This window comes from Gymnogyps californianus, chromosome 1 (assembly GCF_018139145.2).
Source record: "Gymnogyps californianus isolate 813 chromosome 1, ASM1813914v2, whole genome shotgun sequence".
NCBI lineage: Eukaryota > Metazoa > Chordata > Aves > Accipitriformes > Cathartidae > Gymnogyps > Gymnogyps californianus.
The window spans coordinates 195,587,259-195,611,452 of NC_059471.1; the positions used below are offsets into that span (position 1 = coordinate 195,587,259).

Here is a 24,194-nt window from a genome sequence, read left to right on the forward strand (position 1 = left end):
AGTAAAAGTGTAAAAGGTAGTTGCAATTAACTTGCTATTACCCATAGATATATTTTTTTCCCAGTATGTGGGTTTATCATATCATTCTTAACTGAAAAAAAAATCCCTCTCCCTGTATATTTACAAACATATTCAATTCCATTTTTCAGTAAGTGATGAATTTGCTTGAAGATATTTTCTATACAGTTTGTGTTATCATTAGTTTTGCTTTATCCAAATTAAACCAGCCCTTCCAATGCCCCAGGAACCTAAGAATTTATAAAGTGCAAGGCACTTCATTGTTTTGAAGCGATGGCTGAAAGGAACAGGGTCCTGTCAGGCCACAGAGCAGCCCTGGAGCTACTCACTGAAAGAGTCATTGGTCAGTAACACATCAGCCTGCTCTGGTCTCAATCTGAGACCAAATTTCAGTTTGAAATGGAAATCTGAATGAGTTTGTAGGCACATAAACTTCTGTGAGGATGAGCTTTTTATTAGGCATCTGAGTCCAAAAATTGCTACATATCCCTTCATTTTGAATGCAGAATAATGGATTGTATTGAATACAAAACAAGATGCAGGAGCTGCATTTGTCTCAATATATTTTTTTAATAAGGTCCCATGACGCAACATTTTATGTGCATCCCTTGGATCCCCAAATCCATTCTTGTCACATAAAGAGAGGCTTGCAATTGGTCAAAAGAAATATGCTTGCTTTTAATGAACTGTTAAACTGTCTGTGGTCCTCTTCAGACGCAGTGTGGCTGGGCATCAGTTGTCAGTGCTTGACCATCAGGGCACGAAGCAGTTGAGAGCATGATTAAACTGTAAGATGTATTATCTATTTTTTCTTTTTATGCAAAACCATCGATGACTTGGATGCTGTCCTGTGCATAATAATGACATAGAGGGCCCCTTCTCACAGTTAGACTTGTAGATGAAACACAAATGTGAAAGTTTATAGCATCTTAATACCAAAGAGCAATCTCTTTCTTACTGTGCAAAGATCATCTAATACAACTGGAAGGATTTCTCTTTAACTGCACTTGTTGAAGACAACCAAATTTTTGGCAGTGAACAAATCAGAGACAAAAGATCAACATTGTTGTGAGGTGAATCTGATTTCTCGAAATACAGTAGATAAGGCATAAATTTTCTTCCAGATTATCTCTGTGAAACATTTGTGGTCTTTCACAAACTGCCCTCTGTGACTACTCATTATTCTTTTCTAAAGTAGGTGAAGATGGCAGAGTTATTTAGCTATCTGTGTTTCACAAAATTATTTCTGCTTCTCAGTTGGAATTAGTTACTTATCACAGAAGCCAGCAAGTAGCCAAAAAGGTCTGTTTAAAGTTCTCTAGCGTACATTCCTTCTTCATATACCTGTTACCAACTCTCTGACATTCCCCAGGATGGGGTAGGAAGCAGATCACAGGCAAATTTAATTTTTCTGGCAGCTCTTTCCTGTCTTTGGGAAAGAAGCTATCATTCATCATGGGGCGAGAAGCAAACATGTCAGACAAGCAAAACGCTGGTGTTTTCCATTATTTGACAGGTGCACATCTCTTCAATGTACACAACTAGATATGCCAGCTCAATGCTTATACTGGAACAGACGCGCAACCATGCAGAAAAGAACAGGGTATACAACCTTCAGGTGCATACATAAGTGTCTCACTGAGCTGAAAAAAAAGGCTTTGTATTTTATTAAATAATCCACTTCTTTCTTAGAGAAGCTGGCATTTTCTCTCTTCCTGATACCTCCTAATAAACTTATAATTAAAATCAGTGCTCAGTGTACATACTTAAAATGGTAGTGGCTTAATTAATATAAAAGTAAACAGAGAAATGAAATTACAACCTAAAGACTGTAGGCATATTTTAAAACAATAAAGCTGAGTCTTTAAAATTGCGTATGCATTAGCTTTGCACAAAGAAGTCCTTCATTCAGCAAGAAGAACGCTTGTTGAAACTCAGGTACACACTATGATGAACAACAAGAAATCTAAACAGGGGCTAGAATTTTAAAAAGTAGCTGCATTCAGCCCTCCACAAGATTTCGTTGAGTGGGTAGCACAGTCTGAAAGAAGTCTTCCCCCTAGCTTTCATGCACTTTAAGCAGGCAGGTCACACCTACATGTCATGAGCAGGCAGGGACCTTTTCTCTTCAGTCCAAGGATGTTTCAGCAAACCTTTGCAGATGCATTTCACCTCAAAACAAATTAAAAGAACTTGGGAGCCTTGTCTCTTTTTCCTCTAATCATTCACTTGTGAAGCAAAGCAGCTAAATAAGATGACTACCCCACAAAGAATGCTACGATCTTAAAATACCAAAATGAGCCTGAACAGCATCTAAGTGAACAGAGCCGAAGAGATCTTTTTGTACAAGAGATTGACTTGTTGACTACAGTAATCCGTTCTGATTTCTTAGTTAATCTAATGCAGTTTAGATAATTACACTGCAGTATAGTTTAATTTCTAAGAAAGTCAGACTTGGCCTGAAAGCTGGTCAGAAATGTTTTGATAAATGGTTTTTTAAATGCAAGTCTGGTGTTACAGTTATCAGTCAGTTCAGACATTTTTCAGTTTAAGAAAGTGGGAACATTTTAAAAGTTGTGAAATTATCCTCTTTCAATATCGAAACTGCTCTGCTTCCAAAATTCAATTTAAACTCTAGAAAGATAGAAAAGGTTGAAAATAAAAAAGCTTTCTAAATGCCCACAATATTTTAAATGACCCAATCCATCATTTTTGTCTTATTTATTAGCTAATAAACTTTTTTCATATTTTTCACTTGTGATTCTAGTGGGAACAGGGAAGCTTTTCCTAAGAAACAACTTTTGGAATGGGTTCCCACAAAGTGACTTTTGAAAGAAAAGAGGATCTCTATATTTAACTGGTTTCTCGTTACGGGTACCTTTTGCAGTTTACGCAGCCACACTGGAGAAGTATGATGACCACTCCTTTGTCCTCTTGCAGCAGCTCATGGAAGGCTGCAGAGGGAAGAACAGATTTGTGGGGCTGCTGCAACCATTATTTGTTCAGCCAGTGGGTGGACCCAGCAATGTCCATGACCTGCACTGCACTGACTATCTTCACCGGCTGGAGGGAAACATGCTGTCTCAGAGATAAGCAAGGAGCAAGGAACTTCCCTCACAGAGGTAAAGGGAGCAGAGGAAGATTGGGCGATAAATTGCAATTCAGTTGTACACTTGTTCACATCTTTTTTCCTACTCTGCTCCCACAGCAGAAGAACAAAGTCCTAATTTCTGCTAAGGATTAGGTCATAAATCCTTGGAAATTATCAAATTTAGAAATAATTTAGCTCATGAAATATTTACATTTGGAAAAACATGAAATGACAAAACATTACGGAAAGCTTCTCCTTTCTTAACATACAATTTCCAGTGAGAGGGAGGCATATTTCTATCAGATAATCTGGTGAATTTTATCTAATTTTCTATGTTCCAAAACATGCAAAAATTCAAGTACTGATAGTTTTGTTATAATCCTGCATGTCCTCCCATAATCTAAAGATTCTGAAAAAATCAGCAATAGCACAAAAATTGAGTTCTGAACAATGATAAACTGCTGAACGTGGAAAGTATCGCTTCAGCAGTCTTCTAACTTTGGATCCCATAATCCTGAAAATTAGAAATTGTTCCAAATATCCCTCAGATTAATCCTCATGCTATGCACAGTGTTGGCACTAAAGATTCTGGTTTAATCAAGCCAAATATTATTCATAAAATGGAAGAAATACTAACATGGTAAGTTGTCTTTCTGGACTTTTTACTGTGATGTGTACTGCATGAACTACCTGCAGAGCTAGACCTCTGAATATAATCAGGATTAGAAGAGAATGCTTTGAGGTGAAGAAAAGGCTCAGTGCAGTCTGCTGCTTTAACACAGTCTGAGGCATCATTAAGATGCTTTGTTTCCTTACAGTCACAGGAATACATTTAGCCAAGAATTCATAACATAAACACACACACAAAAAAAAGGTGATTTGTATAAATTTTGTAGAAATGTGGGGGAAATAAGGGGTCTCTACCTGAATTGGCATTAGTAGTTGGGTTTTTTTAAGCTAAAGAACATATCTTACTAGACTGATGAAACTACCTCTCCCTCCCACTGAGAACTGAATATCTTTTAACAACTACAGCAGTAGTTTATAAGTCAAAATAATATTGGGATATTCTTAGAATTGTTTCTTGCTTCTTTTAATGTTACTAACAAGCAGCTGGATATAAGCATAAGATCCACGTGATCAGTAAATCCAGGATGAAAACAGCTGGAATAGTAAGATCATAAGGATAATAATTTATGGGAAGATTTCTACCTTACATTACAACTTGTTTTGCCTCTATTGCAGTTACGAAAAGAGAGATCAAACTTGTCAGAATAATTGTAAATAAGTTAAAATTTATCTGCCTTGTTAGATTACACTTTGCAATTGCTTCCGGTGGGAGGAGAAGGAAGAAATCGTTCAGTGTTTTCTATGGTCCTCTTTCCTTAGCAGAAAGTGCAACAACCTCTTTTCTTTCACAGTGTGGGAAACAAGTATTCATCTTCTCATTCAAAAAGGAGTATTTTCAGGTTACTATAATAAATGATGTCTTTATTATCTGTGGATGAACGTGATTCATCCACCTGTGAAAACTGGTAAAAGAAAGGAAATTTTAAAAGTTCAGTTTATCAAATAGGGATGTACTTTAGACAGCCATCTATCCTCAGCTGGTTTTTGTGCAGTCTGCTGTTGTAACTTAATTTTACCCAGAGGTTCATCAAACATCTGTTTTAATCACTCAGCTAAATTCAATCTTTTTTCTGTGGCATTCCAGTCATCATGACATTTCAGACACCTCTATTCCAGATGATGCCAGTACTTCCAGTGTTTTGCCATGTACATGTGCATGACGTAGAGGAAGGCTATATTCACAGAATGCTTTCTCACAGAATTTCACTCCTTTGCCTCTAAAATGCCTCACTGACATTTACGTAAGTGTTAGAAAATTGGTGGTTTATGTCTTAGGGATACATTTTTCAATCAGTTCAATGATGCACTGGAATAATTTAACTATTTGTAGTGGGTTCCTTTCATAAAGCAGCAGCTGTCAAAACAGGCTTGATCATGAACAGAGAAAATCATGAATTAGACAAAAAAAGTCACACAGGACTTAAAGTCAATGCTCTTATTGTGCTCTGCAGAACATCTGTAGAAGTGACAATCTAAAAATGGCGTGTTTAATAGTACAGGGGCTTTATATTCTGCTACTTGAGATTAAGGACAAACAATAAACATGGAGATCCATAAAAGCCACCAAGCTTGGGTTATGCAAGGTTATTTTGGATTGGTATTTTAACCTTTTGTTAAATGGTCATAGATATTTATTATTTTTTATTTCCTGTATATTATATAGTAGTTTTCTCAATTTTGTGTTAGTTTTAAACTTACACATAAACTGAGATAATATACATGAGTAGAAACAGCAGCTGTTATAAAGGACTGTTAAAAATATTACCAATGTCAAGACTATAAATCAACATATTCCCACTGACTCTTGTCAAGTTACCTTAACTTCTACCATGTTTTCTCTTATGGATGTGTCACAACATGCAAATTCAGGCATTTAACTCAGCTGTATCAACCAGCTAGAGACCCAAGGTTCTTCATATGTACAGTGGAGAGAAAAGAGTTTCCCATCCTGTGCTTCACAGCAAGAAAATATCAGCAAGATTCACAGTCTGTCTGCAGGAAAGTACTTATGCTTATGCTTTACATGCCCTTCATCACACATATTTGAAGTTTGATGGACACCAACACTCAATTGATGGACTTGTGCCGACTGTACAGCTTGTACTCCTCTAGGTTCTATCCAGAATCTCTTAGCAAAATTACACTTTTGGAATTGATTCCAAGGCCACTAAATGTAAAGATAACTTTTCCATGATGATCTATGAGTTTTGGATCTAGACACTTGTTGTTAGCGTTAATGGTCCTATTTTTTGTTTATCAGTGGAAATATTTTGACAGTGAACTAAAAATAAAAGCTTCTCAATATGCTTTCTACTTAATCTGTGTTCATGGAATAGTTAATTAAGTAAATGTAACCTCTCTTTCAAAAAAATGCATAATGACTTCTGCTACTGTTGTAAGCACTACTAATGTTTAGGAAAACAGAAGTTCCTCAAAACACTTCGGAGAAGTTTTAACTACTCTTTATTCAAACAGAAGTGTGTCTAAAGCTAGTAGTTCAATAAATTGCTAGTTGGAAGTACACCTGGCTTGTAATGAATGCTATGTTAAATTTTATTACTGTCAACATTTTAAAAAAGGAACTATTGCTTTTAAATAGTACTTTAAGTTCCCCAGCTTATTGCTCTGTTCTCTCTGAACAAACTCAAGCCATAAAAAAAAATAATTTCAGGATTCTAAAATCAACTGCAAAGTGAGTAAGCACCTAACAAAAGTCTGTTTAAGTTTATTTTCTCTTTCATTTCTTTCATCCTCAAAAAAGATCATAATACCAAATTTCAAATAAGATATTCTATAACATATTAGTTTGTTTTTAAAATGCTTCTTTTGGTGTTATGCATTAACTGAGAAACCTACTGAGAAACTTTGAGTTTATTCAGACAATGTATATATGTGTGCACTAAGATATTACATTTTTGTCCTATTCAGACAAGCAATTTAATTGTATGAATACGTGAACTATTATGATGATGTCTGTAAGACTCTGTGTGGAAACATGTTTTTATTTGCAGCAAAAAGTAGAAGCACTGCAAAAAGAATTATTAGAATTACAGAGCTATGGTATTAGCATATTAATTTGGGTTTTTTCCTCCTGAAAGTCATTATCTGAAGAATAACAAATCATTTAGGAAAAAAGGCAACTAACAAGTGAAATTTAGTATTAGAAGCTGTGCAATTTAGTATAATTTGTGTGTTCAGTCTTGGGTTTCATAAAAGAAATGCAAAAGAGGGGTTCATTAATCTTGTCTTTAGAGGTCAAAACCAAATCATCCTTTACTGCAAGCTAAGGTGAATCAATGGTGTAAATCAAAACTCACTGCATAGCTGCCAGTCAATTAATATTTTCTGTGTTTCAATACTCAGAAATACATTTCTCTTGTTACAGGTACTTGCCATAAAACTGACTGGCCCAACCTGTTAAAACAAAAAGTACGATACATTTATACAACAAAGTAATTTTCTGACTTAAGCCTACACATACAAAAAAGTCAGAATTTAAATGCAATTCACCTAAACATGTTTTCCTGTATAAACAGGATTTTTTATCTTTACTTACTGTATCTACGATATGCCATTACCTTGGTACTCACTTCCCCCGACTTAATCCAAAAGGCCATGGAAATCAAGCCTGATCCAATTCAGTAAGCCTGCTTACTTCAATTTTTGGTGAGGAAAATGTTTTTCTGCTACCCTCTCTCCCCCATACAATTCCTCTGCTTGAATTAGCAGGTATTTTGTCAAGCTATACAAACCTGTTCTTTAATTCTGCAGGCAAGAGTGCCATCTAAACCAGAGACGTGTCAAACCTTTGCACAATTATAAGTGGACACATGTTGACTTTTCCAATTAAATTAAAATGTATATTTTAAAACATTATAAAAAACACCTGCTAGAAGAAAAGGGGAAAGAGTTTATGTAAAAGACTGATGACTTTAATTTCTTATTTTTAAGATTTTCCAAATCTTGCAGATTTGCAGTTTTGAAGATTGATGCTGGTATTATTGCTCTTTCCTGCCTAACTTGTCATTTTCACCTCTGTCAGCTGGATAAAAACTCACACAGTCGACATTTACCTCTGCCTTCCCATTAGAACTGAGAGAAGGAGAGTTAAATATCTGATGTGTTTTGTACTGCTCACCATGACTGATATAAGGAAAGATCCATGCCAATTGAACAAGGAATAACAGATAACCAAGTATGCAACACTTAATTTCTCATTAAAAGATCAGAAAAATGTGTTCTTTTTGCTCTGAGATAATAATTAGTGAATTACGCTTTATATGATTTTACGTACACTTCATTCATTCCTCCTTTTTTTTTTTTTTGTTAAGTTATATGCGTCAACCAGAGAGAAAAGTAATTCTTTTCATTCTGCCCAGGCATTCTTCTTCATTATTTTTGACAAATGTAAGTTGATCTTAGACTTTTGAAATGCAACCATTTCTATCAGATCTGTGGATAACAAAGATTTATAGTGCTTCATGTAACAGGCTAGAGCATCACTGAAAGGTAATAATAAACATTAGAAGAAACAGGCATTTAAGGATATATTGAGAAAATGTCAACATTATTATGCCAGCCACACCACAGCCACATTCAGTTTCTTGTGTTAAAATATAGGAAACCTACCTTTTGAATCATATATTTTATTATCTCTTAATTCTGAGAGTTTGTTTGCAATTATAGTTCAGAATTACTGATTTGTAACAGTGAAAATATTGTAGTGCTATAAGTACTGTGAGATGAAAATAGAAAAAGGATAGTATTTGATTTGTAAACTTATAATCACTTACCTTCTCTGCTGATTGGGCCGTACCAAAAAAGATTGGAATAAAAGCTAACCAAATTATGCAGGTTGTGTACATAGTAAATCCAATGGGTTTTGCTTCGTTGAAGGTCTCTGGAACTGCTCTTGTTTTAATAGCATACACAGTGCATGTGACCATTAAGAGAATACTGTATCCAAGGGAACAAATGAGAGAAAGATCTGAAATGTCACATTTGAGAACTCCCCTGGCATTTTCTGGTTCAAGTGTCCTCTGCTCTCCATAGTCTACGATGGTATGTGGTGGATCAATTGCAAACCAGATGAAGACTCCAATAAGCTGCATGGATATGAGGCTGAAAGTGATCACCAGCTGGGAAGCTGGACTAATAAATTTGGGAGCTGTGACAGATTTTTTACCTTGTTCAAATATTCTGTGAATCCTGTTTGTTTTGGTAAGCAAGGCAGCATAGCTGAAACACATGCCAAGTCCCAAAAAGATCCTTCGAAACGAGCAGACTACTGTATCAGGAGTCGCAATCATTAAAAAAGTAATGGAGTAACAGAGAAAAATTCCAGTCAAGAGCACATAACTGAGCTCCCGTCCAGAGGCCCTGACGATCGGTGTGTCGTTGTACCGGACAAATGTCACAATCACAAAGGTGGTGGCAATTATACCAAGAATAGCTATGAAGACGGGCACGATGGCCCAAGGAGAATGCCACTCCAGTTTGATTATAGGGATAAGCTGGCAATCCGTACGGTTGGCGTTTGGTCTCTTATTAATGGGACACAGTTCACAGTTGAATTCATCCACCTGGTAATGGTACCCCTCACAGCGTTCGCAGTGCCAGCAGCAGGGCACTCCCTTCACGGTTTTCTTTCTTTCCCCGGCTTTACAGGGCAGGCTGCAGACAGATGCTGGATGAGTGTGTTCTCTATTAGCCCACTGCATGTCTTCTACCTGTGGGTATAAAAAATTAATGAGCCTTCTATTTTCCCCCATTTATAATATCCTAATCCTGGCCACAGGTTTGTCATAAATCACTACATGCTGACAGTACAAATACAGTTTACCATAATAAGAAACCTGTTTCTTTCTCTTGTATTGACTTTATAAAAGTGTTAAATGATTGTGTCCAATAAATCATTCATGCCACAGGCTTGATGAGTGTCATTAGTTTCTATTTATCTCTTTACTGCTGACCAAATTGACGTCTGTAAAGATATTTATTGACTCCAGGCTAGTTTAAAAGCAAAAAGCCCTGTACATAGTGCTTTAAAAGTTAATCACATGCAAATGTAAATACCAGTAGTTCTCAAACATTTAATTACAAAATAAGGCTATGTGAGTTTCAGATAAGTTTCTGGTACAGTAAAGAAATAGATTAAAATCTCCTTGCAATCAGCTCTGGCAGAACAAAGAGTGCCAGAAAAAAGATCCATGATGTCACCTCTTCCACGAATGTGGATATTTTATACTTGTACACTTTCTAAGTCTTGAAATGTGTGTTTTGTTCATATTTCTAGAAGATAAAAATCAGTATATACTGCTTTCTAAATAATAATGGAAAAAGACGTCATGGCTACTACTTTAGTCCTCCTGATTTAAAAAGTCCAAGGATCTTTTTGTAATACAGAACAGATGCACACAATGCAGTCTTGTTTTGGAAATCCCAGATTTCTCCACAGCAATGTATTAACAAAATATACTTTTTTCATCCACTTATCTATTCTTCCTGCATGCCCTCCAAATAAAATCTGAACAGGCAACTCATGGACTTAAAGCATCTCCTGCTTAAAATTATCACTCAGTTTGGTCCCTGCTCTCCTTAGCCCACCCTTAGCAAAACTGTGTTCTGCCAGAGGTCACACTGAGTGAGCCAGAGCAATGCGTGGAGCAAAGAACTACTTGTAGGCACCAGAATCACTCCGTGTTGCTCCCGTGCTCCACCTTTCATTCCTTTGTTAGATGGTAAGCACTCAGGGACAAAGGACTTGCCTTGTTCTTGCTTATTAAGTACTTAGCACTTTTGATTCATTTGGAGGCTTTATTTATAAGTGAAACAACAGTTACAGAACTTCACGTCAGGAATGTTTTCAGTTCCTTCTGGAGGAGGACAGAATGAGGACAGTTTATCAAGAGGGATAATTTTGGCCTTAACAGCTTATTTTTCCAGCAATTTTTCAACAGATTTGAGAGAAAATTACAATGTAACATTGCTGGCCTCATTTGCCTTCCTCAGAGAGCTGGAGCACTGGTTACAGCATCAAACAGGGTGAATAAAGCAGCAACAAGCAGCCAGGCTCTTTGTCTCCTCTGTCCACTCTTCTGCACAGTGTAGGACTTTGCTGTTATTCACCGCTCAAAGGGGCATACAAGGGACCATACAGTAACAAGGAGACAAGAAACTCGCTCATACAACCGGCTATGTGAATCCCTGGAGTCACTCAAGGACTTCAGTGGGGTTTGAATCGGTCCTGAACCTACAAAAGTTAACCATATTTTATATCAAGGACTGTGATAATTACACAAAATGCAGCATCTGGTGACTATCTAAAAGGAAATCATTTAAGTAATTAGCTTCTTAAAAACCATAAGAATAACCCAGTTGCATGAAACAGCTTTGATAGAGCCCCAGCAGAGCACTTGACACTCTAAGAAAATATTCACCTCTGTTACAATCTCCTGGTTTTAATCACTGAAATTTTCAAAGCCTGCATAACCCCTACTGTTTCATCTACTAGACAAGAGAGAAAACATGTTATGATGAAATCAGTGTGATAGCAAAGACATATTCTCCTTCACAGTGTTGTTAGGACAATAAATACATCAAAGCTTGCGATTTAGTCAGATACTATGATAACAGGGGCAACAGGAGGCCATGGTCATTAATCCAGATCTGTGGATAAGTTTGGGATGACTCAAAAAAGAACAGTACTGCATATTTGCCAGATTATAGCACACAATACAGAATCACCAGGAGAGTATACAACACCTGATCCAGCATAAACTTAGAATGGCATGGACAGGCAATATCTAATCTGGCAGAAAGCCTGACAGGGTAAAGCTAAGGTGTCCAATTTTTTTAACACATTTGAACTAGCAAAGTGAGTTTATACCAGATCAGCATTTAATACCATGAGGCTACAGTGTTTCTTATCTGGCATTAAGCATCCTAAAGCCACATTTACTGTATTGTGAATCCACAGCTTAAATAGGTACAGAGAATTCCTTTGTGTCTTTCAGAGTTTCTACCTAAATAAAAGAAAAAAGAAAAAAATACCCTTTTATTGTACAGCTACTTATGATTTCACATGCTTTTGTCTTGACGGTGCTTTGATTAACTAAAAGCATGCTTAAAAACTCTGCCTGGTTGGCAATACATTAGAGTGCCTCAGATTACACATCCCAGGGGCAACAATTGATAATAAATTCATATTTCTGAAGGTCACTGGTAAAGATTCATATTATGTTTTTCATTCTAGTACATCTGACACATAAACTACACAAGGTATAATTTCCAGCATGGCAATACAGGTTTATGAATGTTGGAAAACTCACTAGCTAAAAAAATTTGAGTCTTTTTTTTTTTAAATTAATTATGAATATGAGCACTATTAGCTGTTAACGATGGACTGATTCAAACAAGAATGGACTCTTAAAGCATAAAAAAATTCTAAATCAATGTAGAGAATAACCAGAATGAATGGCTGGTGCAGGTGCATTTTACAAGGTATACAAGTTATGTCTTACAATCTGTCTTGTCTGGATTACATTTTTAGGCAAAACACACAGTTACATTTAGCTTGACCTACATTTCTGAAAAAGCTCGTAACAAAAACATTATGAGTTCTTGCTCATGAGTTTTTTATTTCATTTTCTATCTAACAAGAAAGAGAAGATCTATTCCCAAGAAACATTGGCCAGTGTTTGAAATTGGAGATCCCCTTTAAGATACTTGCAGATCTGAGAAAATTCTGGCATTGTACGATTTTAACTCTGGAAGTGGGTGCAAAGATGGGATTCTCCCATGAACCCAACCATCCTGACAATTCAGCTTACAGCTACATTAACAAGCAACATGGCATAGTAAAAGCCGATCTGTGGAGCAAAGGTGTTGGCTCTGAGGACTTGATGTTCATATTGGTCAGTATTTGAAATTAGAGTCTGGGAAGGAAGGTTATATTGAGCTAATTTTGACGTAGTTCAGCAGACAGAACACCCAGTAATGATTAAAGAAGATTAGATGTCCTTCTGGAAAGCATCTTCTGTTTTCATTTCAGCCAAAAGCAATCCAGTTCACATAGCCTGAGACCCAGTCCACAATGAGCAAGTGTGCTAAGTGGGAATAATTAGCAGATTCATTTCAAAAGCAGACTCTTGATTGAAACCAAAATGCTGATGTGTGTACACCCTCAGACTGCTACTTAGACACTACTGTAATAGAGGCAGAGTAAAGGGCAGGGTAAACTATACCTCAGAGTGAGCGCTGCTTGCTTTTGTTATGTCCAAACAGGTCTGCTAAGGGTTTCTGTATATGCAGCAATTAAAGACTGAAAAGTCATGCTACTTCTGGTCATCTGGTTCATTCCCAGCTATCTATAACCTGCAGCAGTCTTTGCCTGTAATGTATTTCTGAGCTTTTCTTTTGCATAATACAAATGTAATAAGGAAATCCAGTACAAGACAATTACAACAATGGTCTTAAAGCTCTATCATTTTTTTCAGTCACTGAACGTGTGTACCAAAGGACTTGGCTTCTCGAACCTGTGCAGAAGATTCACCCATGTCATTATTTTTATATCCTTAGGTTATAGTACTATTGATCCCACTTCTTCTCTGAGATTAACTTCAGACAATAAATGATAGTAGAAACTGTTAAGAAAAAAGAAAGTGAAGGAGGACTATTTGGGAACATAGACCCAGGGACAGTGTATAATTTTCAGAACTGCTGAAAACCAGTAATAGGCATAAACTTCAAAGACAATTGCTGGATGCTCAGCCTCTTTTGAAAATCATAATTTTTTATGTAGACATAGACACGTAGCAGTGGAACTTTCAAAAGTGCCAAGGAGAACTTGTTCAATCCAGCTAATTAATTTAAATGGGAGCTAAAAGTGCCTTATCTGTTTAAGTGCTTTTGAAAATCCCACTATGGTTCCATCTGCAGTTTTCACAGTCTCAGTACTTTGGAAAACCTGCCCCAAAGTGATCTAGAAGTTCAAATGTTACAAAACTAACTTCAGGGGAGTTTAACTTTAGGCGCACATTTTTAAACAAAATTCTCGTGGGGGAAAGAAACTGACAAAGACGCCGAAGCCAGACAAAAGAAAGACAGAAAAGAAGGAGTTTTTTGACATTGAAAAAGAATGAAAATGTTCTGTATCTCTTCAGCCCTTACTGATCAAAATATTTGGGTCTGCAGCACTCTTTATATGGCTCAGACCCTGCTAAGGCTGGGTGAGTCTCAGATTATTAAGTAGCCTTAGGTAAACATAGTTTCTATAAGACTTATTTTGTCATCTTGATTTTCATGTGACATCTTCTAGCTGCTGTTCACTACAGTATGATACACGACAAGGCAAAGTTCATTGTTAAATGTATCTGAATTCATCATCTAGGTCTGATGGACTGGAATAGCCTAGCTCTGTATCTATTATTAATAATAGTTTAAACATTATTATTATTTTTATTTGAGTAGCTTCTCTGAATTTGGAAAGTGTCTGATAGACTGATGTACTATCATGAAGTACCTCACATTCCCCTATGATGAGATTCCATTTTCTACTATTCCAATACTTACCAGAGTGAAAACATCAGAAAGAGTATGACAGCATGTCTGTAAGACATGTACTCATTTTCTATGAAATGCATGAGAATACAAAAAGAGAATGGCTTCATTGCTATTTAAATAGACATAAAAATCATCTCTATATGAGATATCTGCCTGATGGAGCTGCAATTTGCTTTAATTTGCAGCACTAAGATTCACAGTTCACTAAACCATTAAAATGCAGACAAAATGCCATTTCATATCAAAACCAAGTAAACACCTCTATCCTTCATGAACATTACAAATACAATTTCATCTAATATCTAATAATAAAGCTAAAAATTAATGATGTGAAAACTGGGCTAAAACAAGATGAGATTTACATGCCACAGTACAAGTAGCACATTCACATTCCTGGCACCTATGTTCTTCCAATAATCAAGCAACTCATTCATTCAGCAATGCCCTCAGCAACTGGAGGAGACTGATCAAAAATGCTGTTAATAGGTCACATATCATTTCTGAACCATTTATGTGTACAAATGCACTCTGTTTTCCATTCTTAATGATCATGGAAAAATTTATCACTCACATAATTCAGCAACCAGTGACAATTTAAAGGCACTTGGATAGCCTTCAGAGAGTTTATATCAAGGACATTGGTGGGCAATATTTTAATGTTTCTGATTATGTTATATTATCACTTGCAGGAATTTTCATTTTCAAAATCTTATCTCAGAGCTAGATATTTATTAAAAATAAAGAAAAACATGTGTTTAAGGATATTATTTTAATGAATGGAATTATAGAAGATCTGGACAGAGGAAGGCAAGCAGTACATTTTACCAGAGTTGTGGGAGCAGGCAAACATCTTATTTTGTAGTCATTTAGCCAAGACTTTCAGAAGTATCAAGGCTCTCACATATAAATTCATATGGCTTTTAATAGATATTCAGATTCTTGGTTATAAAAATGACAAAGAACTGAAATATCACCTCCAGCTGTCACTAAGAGTTTTTCTTATTTTTGTCTCGAGTTCCTGGAAGTATTTCTCTTCTGACAAAAAGGTTCATCAGAAGAGCGTAGCAAGTGAGTGAATTAAGGCAATTTAGTCTAATATTTAGCTTTTTAAATTGTCTAATGCATCTATTCTCACAGTAAAAGTTCAAGTCTCTAATGTATCTTGTCCAATCAAGTCATCTGAACCATCAACAACCAAAACTTAACTGAAACTGGTTCAACTAAAGTGAATTCATTATGAGTCTAAATATAATGATCATTTCATTCAGTCTGCCAGACAGATTTTATCCCTCTAGAGAAAAGCCGGTTATACTTACAGACTAAACCTACAAATATTTAAGCAGGCATGTGCAGAAGGGAAATAAGTCAAGGACAAAAAATACAGTTTTAAATTAAAAAACAAAACAAAATGCAGAATGAACCCAGATTGTCAATGGCAGTATAAAATCACTATCATTATGAAATTTGCCATAATTGCTGTAAATTTTTTACCTCATTCACCCCATACAGATTTTTTCCTAACAACTGAGATGTCATTTTCAGGAATAGGAGGCATAGACATTTCAGGCATAGACATTCCTAGAGGTTTGCAAAGAACACGGGATCATATCTTTGGTTTACCACATACTGGTTGAAAAATAATGCAGTCGAATATCAGTTTGAAGAGGAGTCTGAGAAGCTTGATCAGATGCAATGACCACTAAAGGACCAGTTTGAAATACTACAAGGAAAATCATTCTTTTTCTTTAGGAACAGAAGCACAGGTCGTTATTACAACCCAGATGGAAGCTGATTTCTCCTAACTGTGAATCCACCTGCCCAAAGTTCCTCCTAGGCACACCACTTACCATCTCAATCTCACAGCCTCCCTAAAGAAAAACAAAGACAGTTAAATTTACTGTCATTTAAATTCGAGTACCTATTTACATGCATGTATGTATAATTATTTATACACATGTATGATTTAAAATGTCCTAGACTACAGGAAGGAAGGTGATATTTATATTATTTGAAAGCAGTGCTACAGAAGGGTTAAACAACTTCGGTCTCTAAGCTTAGAGTTAGCCTATACATCTCTGATACATTCTGACTCTCTCGGTGGCCTTGGGCAAATTATTTAACCTGCGTGAATCTCAACTTTGCAATTGGTTGGAGGGAAGCTGTCATGCAGACAGGAGCAGTGGAGACGCTTAAGTTTAAAATGTGAGTAAAAAGTTTACATAGGGATATAACTGATCTCCATCTCACAGGTCTGGAAGGTTTTTTGCCCAGCAAATACTTATATTTTAGAAAGCTTGATTAAAACAATTTTTACTTTTAAAACTGAGCAATATTTTTTCAAATAATTAATACCAGAAACATCATAACAATTCTGTGCTTCCTCAGCATGTCAAAATCTTTCTTGTTATCTCCAGTTTCCCAGAACTACAATATCACCAATCTCTAGAATTACTAAAGCTAAGAGAATGTATTTTTAATGTTCTGGCAATATTAACAAGTCATTCTCAGCTAGGGCAAAATAATTAAAAGGAAGGATGATCTGAGGTAAAACATACAAACAGAAAAGAACGGTGTAAACAAATGTAAAGATTCTTATGCTCATAAACAGAAAAGGCTAAATACTAGCCTTGCTTTATCAAAGGAAGTATGTTATCTATTTAGTACACTGAGACTGTAATTTTACCTCAAAGAAACCAACCTCACTAGTTATATAATTAAGTCATATAGTCATACGTCATGACTCACTAAGTCATATAATTCATGACTGCTGAATACTTACATAGAGGAGCATACTGTGGAAACCTTAAACAGGGAATAATCATACCAGTGTATCATAATCTACAGAGAGTGTTTATTAGCGCTATACAGACTTTAAGCCCCATTCTTAAAATGCTAGCCTTTGAATAGTTTGGGATCTGTTTATTTTACTTTGCTTTACTTTTATTTTTACTTTTCTCTACCTGTGGTTTTGTTGGTATTGATGAGCTACAGAAGTGCTTACCCTAACAGAGTCTTGGTGCAAGGGTAGGAGGAGCTGCAGTATATTCCCTTCTTCAATTTGCCAAACAACAAACTTATTAATGTGCATGAAATACCTGGAAAACAACATTTTGTTCTCAGATGCCTTGGGGAGTAGACTAGCACAAAGTGCAGTGATTAGCAGGTCATCAAGTGAACAGCTACCTTTACTGCACTGTGTAACTATCAGATGGAATTTTACAGCAATCTAGTAAGCATTTCTATTCAATATAAGCAAGATTTTTTTTTTTCTTTCTTGGAAACATGAATCGCAATAATTTTTAAGCACCTGTTTCTGGAGATAGTCTCTTTATTTACAAATGAGACCAAAAAAACTAAACAAAACAAAAAAATCCAAACAAACAAAAAACCCTCACCACAATTATTTCCTTAATAGGTTTATGACACAGAAATATCTTATTCAAGATGACATCAGCAGACTTCAGTTTTTTTGGAAGTGCTTTGCATGGTCTATTGTCTATATTTTGAAAATATATAATTACTATAAATGGATCAGACTGTAAATCAGGTTTCCAAAGTTATTCTTTATGTAGACCATTTTCACATAGACAATCTGTATCTCATATCCTTACCTAGAGGTTCTCACTGCCTTTACCTGTACCTGACATGCACTTGGAGAGATTTTAACGAGCATTTATATATAACTTACGATGTACACACAGGGATTGAAGTCATTATATGCCACCAAAAGCAGACTGTGCCATAACTTTGCTTATAATTAAGCATGTTCAAAAAAACTCAAATTAAAAAAAAACTTGTCAGATTTAGATTTTTCTTTAAGAAAATGCTGTTTTGAGAGGAAACCTTCCACCATCACCCTTTTTTGTCAAGTGATAGGTTTTGACCAGCCCTAGTACTAAGGCCATTTGAACCATAAGGCTTGGAAGTACATTTTTCTTCCTGCAGTTGATCTTGCAGAAATAACCTGCAAGCATACTTCAAAAAATTTAGTGCTTTGAGAAAAGAAAAGGAGCCTCGTTCTGGCAAAGAGTTTTTTAACGTCACTTTCCTTGTGCCTGGGGAATCTTCTCAGTTCTGTCCAAGGTCCATGCAATCACAAATTTAATGGACTAGTTGCATTTCTTGATGAAGCTTTTAATGCTCATAACAAACATGCTCCCTCCCAAATCTCTTGGTTTTATTTACAGTTACCTAAGTTAAATTTCAAGTTGACCTGTCCCAAGCCCGGTGCTCCATAGCTACTATATTTCCCTCCAATCTGTGTCAGATGCCTTTCATCCCAGTAGTGCTCAGATTCTCCCCCACTTCAGAGCTCAGAGTAAACAGAAGGAACACAAGAGATTAAGCACAGCTGCCATTTGACTTTAAAGGAATTTTATATAGATTTTTTCTTTAATTTTAAGACTAATTCATTTATTAAATCCCATTGTTTAATGAAAAAGTAGTCACCGTTACATGCTTTTAATAGTTCTGTTGGTTTAAAGGTGAATTTCTTTATCTAAACAAGAAGCTTCTGTCTCCAAACACCTTCATGATGGCCTGCAAAAAAATGTACTGGGCTCGACCTTCAGCAGATTTAGATTAGTCCAGTAACTTCAGTAGAGTTAGGCTAACAAGGTCATGACCCACACACATAAGGAGGTGACCTGTCACCTTTTTTGTGATCTTTAATATTTCATTATTTTAAAACTAGAAATTAGCCAATCATAAAAAGACTCAGTTCAGTATGAAAAAAGATGTTGATGGGGTTTTTTTAGTTTTAATCCTGCCCCATTATTTTTAAATGGTTTAATCTATTTCCTATTTCTTGATCAGTGCAAAAGATGCTGTGCATATGAAACTGAAGAATGAATGCCTCTAAATTTCGACCTGCACAACCTTTCCTACAAAATAATACCAACACACAAATAATATATTCTTTTTATTCCCACAATACTCACAGACCAAGACCTCAATTGCACTAAGGGCTATACAAATCCGCAAGAAAAAATGATAGTCTCAATCCTAAAGAATTCACAGTCAAACCATAAGATAAAGAAAAGCAGAGTATCAGCAGAATACAGAAAAGGACATCCTAAGAACAGTAAGGCAACACTGATCAGCATGATAGTCAGCAGCCATAGCATACCTCCAAACTGATGCTTTTTGAGGAAATTGTAGCAAAAAGATTTTTAATGAGGGAACTGAAAGAAGAGAGCAGGGCAATTTTGCATCTATTTCCTGAGCTTTCCATCCAAGCATAAGAGGCAGCAAGACAGAAAGCACAAAGGCAATAACTTCATCACTGACCTCTCAAAGAATAACAGAAAACAGAGCTGGAATATCCTGTGATCCTGTGCTTCTCAGTTGCTAAACAGTGTTTCAGCAAAGTGAAGCACTTGAAATTTTGAGCAAAGTTGCCCTCACCTCAGCAACCTTGTACCTTAATTGACTGTGACAGAGGAACAGACAAGCTCAGATGAAATGTAGGGATCGAGTCTTCCCTGTCTCAAGAAAAGAGGCACTAAACCTAAACCATTCCTGACATATTCGTCCAACCTGTTTTTAGGGAAAAAAAGCCGTTAATATGTGTAGTACATTCTACCTTGAAGCACTGCAAAATCCTAAACACTGAGACATACATTTTGACATCATTTTAAGGTGGTTTTCCACTATAATAGCTCATATCTTCTTTGCCAGCTCCTCTTAGTGAACAGTCAGATCTTTCCACGACAATAATTTTGAACTTTCAGCACTGCATAAACAAAAGAAAACCACACTGGCCCTTTAAACGCAGTTCCAGCCAGGTAACAAAATCACATATAAAAAGTCTGAAAGTCTGAACTAGTTCAGAACTGGCAGAAAACAGACCATGTTTTATACTGAGATTTTTAGCAGCAGGGGAAGAGCTCTCCCTGCCAAGTCTATGCTGCTGCTTAGAATGAAGAGTCAATAATCAAATTGAAAATTCTGTGGAGAGACTTCGTGATCTGGCAGGCACAAAACAAGCATGTCGAAGAAGTTTAAGCTAAAGAAAATACCACACAACACATTTAGTCAGAAAAAAAAGGAAAAGAAAAATCCTTGTTACTAAGGAAAGGAAAATGAACACGTTCAAAATGAGAGTACTTCAGGAAGTCAGGGGTTTTCATATGGACTGAACATATTGAGATTTATTCTACAATACTTAAAGAACTGACTGAGGAAATAGAAAGCTCTTGAGACTTTATGGGGAAGTATGGAGAACTTGCAAATGGGAAACCTAGTGCTTATGCTCGGAAAAGCAGGGAAAAGAAGCAGCCAGGGAATTATCAATCATTCAGTTTAACTTGAATTCCCAGAAAAATCCTGAAAGAAATAAACAAATACATTTCAAAAACACAGAGAAAACAAACAAGACAAATAACAGCCAAAAGGGATCTGTCAACAATGAGCTGTCACATTTCCTTCAGTGAGAGGGTAACAGGCATCGTGGATGAGAGGCAAGCAGCTAGGTGTCATTTATCTTAACATTAGAAAGGTTTTTGACACCATCTCGAATTACACTCTCAGTCATAAGCAGCCTATTGAAACAGATCTAGGCCCTAAGGGCTAGGTGCAAACTATATCAGAAAGCTGTGGGAAGATAACATTTGCCATTGATTCACTGTCAGAATGGAAGGGATGGTACAGGGTGGGGCCTGGAAAGGTCTATCCTTAGTCTACTATTATTCAATACTTGTAATAACCACTCAATGCAGTTTGGATGACAAAATAGAGTATATGGTGATCAAATTTGGGCAATAACACTGGAAGAAGTTGAAGCTATGATGAAGGTCAGGACACTTATTCCAGATGATACTGCAGAGAGTCTGAAAAAAAGGAGTGTGCAGTTTAACAGGGACAACTAAGAGGTAGCACATTATGGGTCAGGAAGGACAGAGAGAGAGCAGATCTTCAGAAAAAAGAGATCTCAGGGCTCTAGTGGATTATAATATGTTGAACCAATGTCATACTGTTGCAAAAGGGGCAAATGCCATCCTGAGAAACGCAGACAGATAAAATAATCTTTGCCCTCTACTCTGCACTCATGAATAGGTGAAATGATGTTTCTCCTGTACTCTGCACTAGTGAGACTTCAGTCAGAGCACTCTGTGAGGGCTGGATCATTGGGTTTCAGTTTGAAGGAGAATCAAATGGGGAGTCCAGAGGAAATCAGCAAAGATCAGAAGTGTGTCTAGAAAACATGATCTATGTGATTAAATTGAATAAATTCAGGTTGTATAGCCTGAAGAAATAACACAGCATAGGGGGTAAAACAATAGTCTTTGAATACATGAAAAGGATGAGGATGTACTTGATGTATACTGAATAAAATAAGAAGTAATGGGCTTAAATTATAGCAATGAGGCGTAAAGTCAGGTATTTATAAGACACTTCAGAGTGATAAGGGTAGTTAAAAAATGGAAGAGAATGACTTCAGAGGCTGTAAAGTCTTCATCCTTGGAGTAACATAAGTGTAGAAGATGTTAACTTTATGCAAGGGCTAGATAGTCTCTTGAGATCCTTTTAGCTGTCTTCTACAGTGCTGGGGTAGATTTCAGGTACTAAATATTTTGAGCACAAATAAAAAGCTAAGATCATAACTAGGCCAGATAAATAGAAAAATTTCAATGTATTCTCATGACAGCTAAATTCTTTAGACTACCTTTTGTGGTTTTACAGAATACCTATTTAAGAAACTAATTTTTTTATATTTATAAGAATAAAGTAAATAAGAAATGCTGATGATCATATTTTCCCTACTTCTTGGCTAATTAATTTTAAATATTGTTATGGGAAGAGCTGCTGTATTGCTTTTGGTTACAGGGAAAATGCTTCTCTGAGAAATGGTAGGGAAAGAAGGTCTAAGTAAAAGAAATCACCACTGTCACAGTAGTAAACTGTTTTCCATGTAGACATAAAAGAACATAAATCAGTTTGGGAAGTATTAAGCAGCTCTCATGTAAAAAAAAGTCCAGTCTGAAGTCCTATATGTGAATGGAAAGCTCTCCGAGGATTCATAGAAAAGCTGTCCCTACCTACTAATTAGATGCACAACCTGAAGCAAAAGAAGATCCTAAATAAATAACCAAGTTTATAAACTAATAAATCTGTCATGGCATTCTTCTAGAGCTCTTGCTAAAGACATACACAGTCTTGCATTCACTCAGGAAACTTAGAGTGTAGGAGTCCAGTTGCTTGTATCCCTCCCAGCATTTGCTCAAGGCATACAGGAAATCTACCTTTGAGGGGATTACTAGCAAATCAAACAAAACAAACAAACAAAAGCCAGAAAACTTAAGAAATGATGGCTGAAGGAGATCTCAGGAGTACTCCTCTGGCCCCACCTCTGAATCAGCTATGCAAAATCAGTCTGTACAGCTCACCTGCTCCAACTAGCCCATAGCACTGGAGATTGCCCAGCCTCCCAGGCAATGCAGCCCCGTGCTTAATTATCCTCATCATTAGAATCTTCCAGCATGTCTGCATTAAATGTCTCTTACTGTAATTCAAATCCACTACTTCTCCTAATAGCAAATTAACTGTGACTAACAGTTCGTTCTTTACCTGAATAATCTTTTCTGTATTGAAAGAGATTAACATAACTCCCCTCAGTTCAGTCTTCTCCAGACTAAACAATCCTAGTTTGCTCAACCTTTCCCTACAGGCATACTTGTAGATGGCTGATCATTACCATTGCTTGCAGCTGGACTCTCTCCAGCTACTCTACTTTTCGAAGTGAAGTCACAATTCTGCTAAGACATCATAGCACTGGGGAAGGGAGCAGATGGATTACATCACAAGTCTAGGAGTTCCTTGCTGCAAAGGCCTCTGGTGATGCAAATCTCGGTTAACCATTCCAAAGCCATTGGTTAGCTTTATGCCTATGCTTTCCATAAAGGAGGGTTTGCTTCAATTCATGGAGTTACTGGAAACATAACTGCAATCCTCCCTATTTGATGCAGTCATTCCTGGCACATCCTATTGTCCCACTCAACTCTAAATGTGTTTACTGCGAGCTGAAGTTACAATGAGGTTAGCTACACATTCTTAATTCCCTGCCTTAAGCTGTACTATCACAATATCACCACCAAAACCAGTGATACCATTTTGGAAATGCGGAAAATAATTCACTCCCTGTCTTTAAATAGTTTTTAAAAAAAGTGTTTGGGGATTTATCAGGATGAAAAGTCCTGGATAAATATTAGATGACTATTCTAAAGAAATGAAATTAATACTACTGCAAGATGAAGAGAAATTGCAGCAAAGCAAACAGAAATGTTTGCTTAATGTTCTGCTAACTGCTGGTTATTCTCTTTCATCATATCATAACCACTGAATGTCTCTTTCCTTTTCCATTTAATGATTTTTAATTTAGTAGTAGACTTCCATTATGTAACACAAATGAACAATAATTAAAGTCATTTAATCTACCATTTTTGCTTTTAAGCATGAACATTTTGCTTCTAGGTTTAAAGGGCAGCTCATTCTTCAAATTATAATACATATATAAATTTCTGTGGGGGAGAGGAGAAAGATGGAAGTGACTGGGGAATAAACATGCTGATACTCCATGTTTCACACTGGTACCTCACAAAGCAATTCACTGCAGACTTGCTGCCAGCTACGCATAATCCAAACTACCTTCTATGCCCAGTAGCTATTTGTCTATGCTAAAAGTCACCACATTAGCCGTTACTAGGGGAGCAGCTAACCTTGCTCTGAAGTCCCATATATGAATGCAGAACTCCGCAGGAATACATATAAATTGGGCTCCTGATTTTTCATTGTTCTATCACTGCACACTTGTTTTTATTGTGAAGGAGAAAAGACTATTTTAGAACACAAGTGATTTATTTCATTTGTCATGTATGGCAAGGCCTCCTTTCTG

At 36.4% G+C, this 24,194-nt stretch overlaps 1 protein-coding gene across 1 annotated transcript in view; it reads right to left on the bottom strand.

Annotated features, from left to right (window-relative positions):
• GRM8 (glutamate metabotropic receptor 8) overlaps nucleotides 1-24,194 on the bottom strand; it is a 353,252-nt gene that overhangs the window by 39,947 nt on the left and 289,111 nt on the right. The window contains exon 8 of the mRNA XM_050893816.1: nucleotides 8,533-9,468. Coding sequence (XP_050749773.1) covers nucleotides 8,533-9,468 — 936 coding nt within the window. The remainder of the gene's footprint in view (nucleotides 1-8,532; nucleotides 9,469-24,194) is intronic.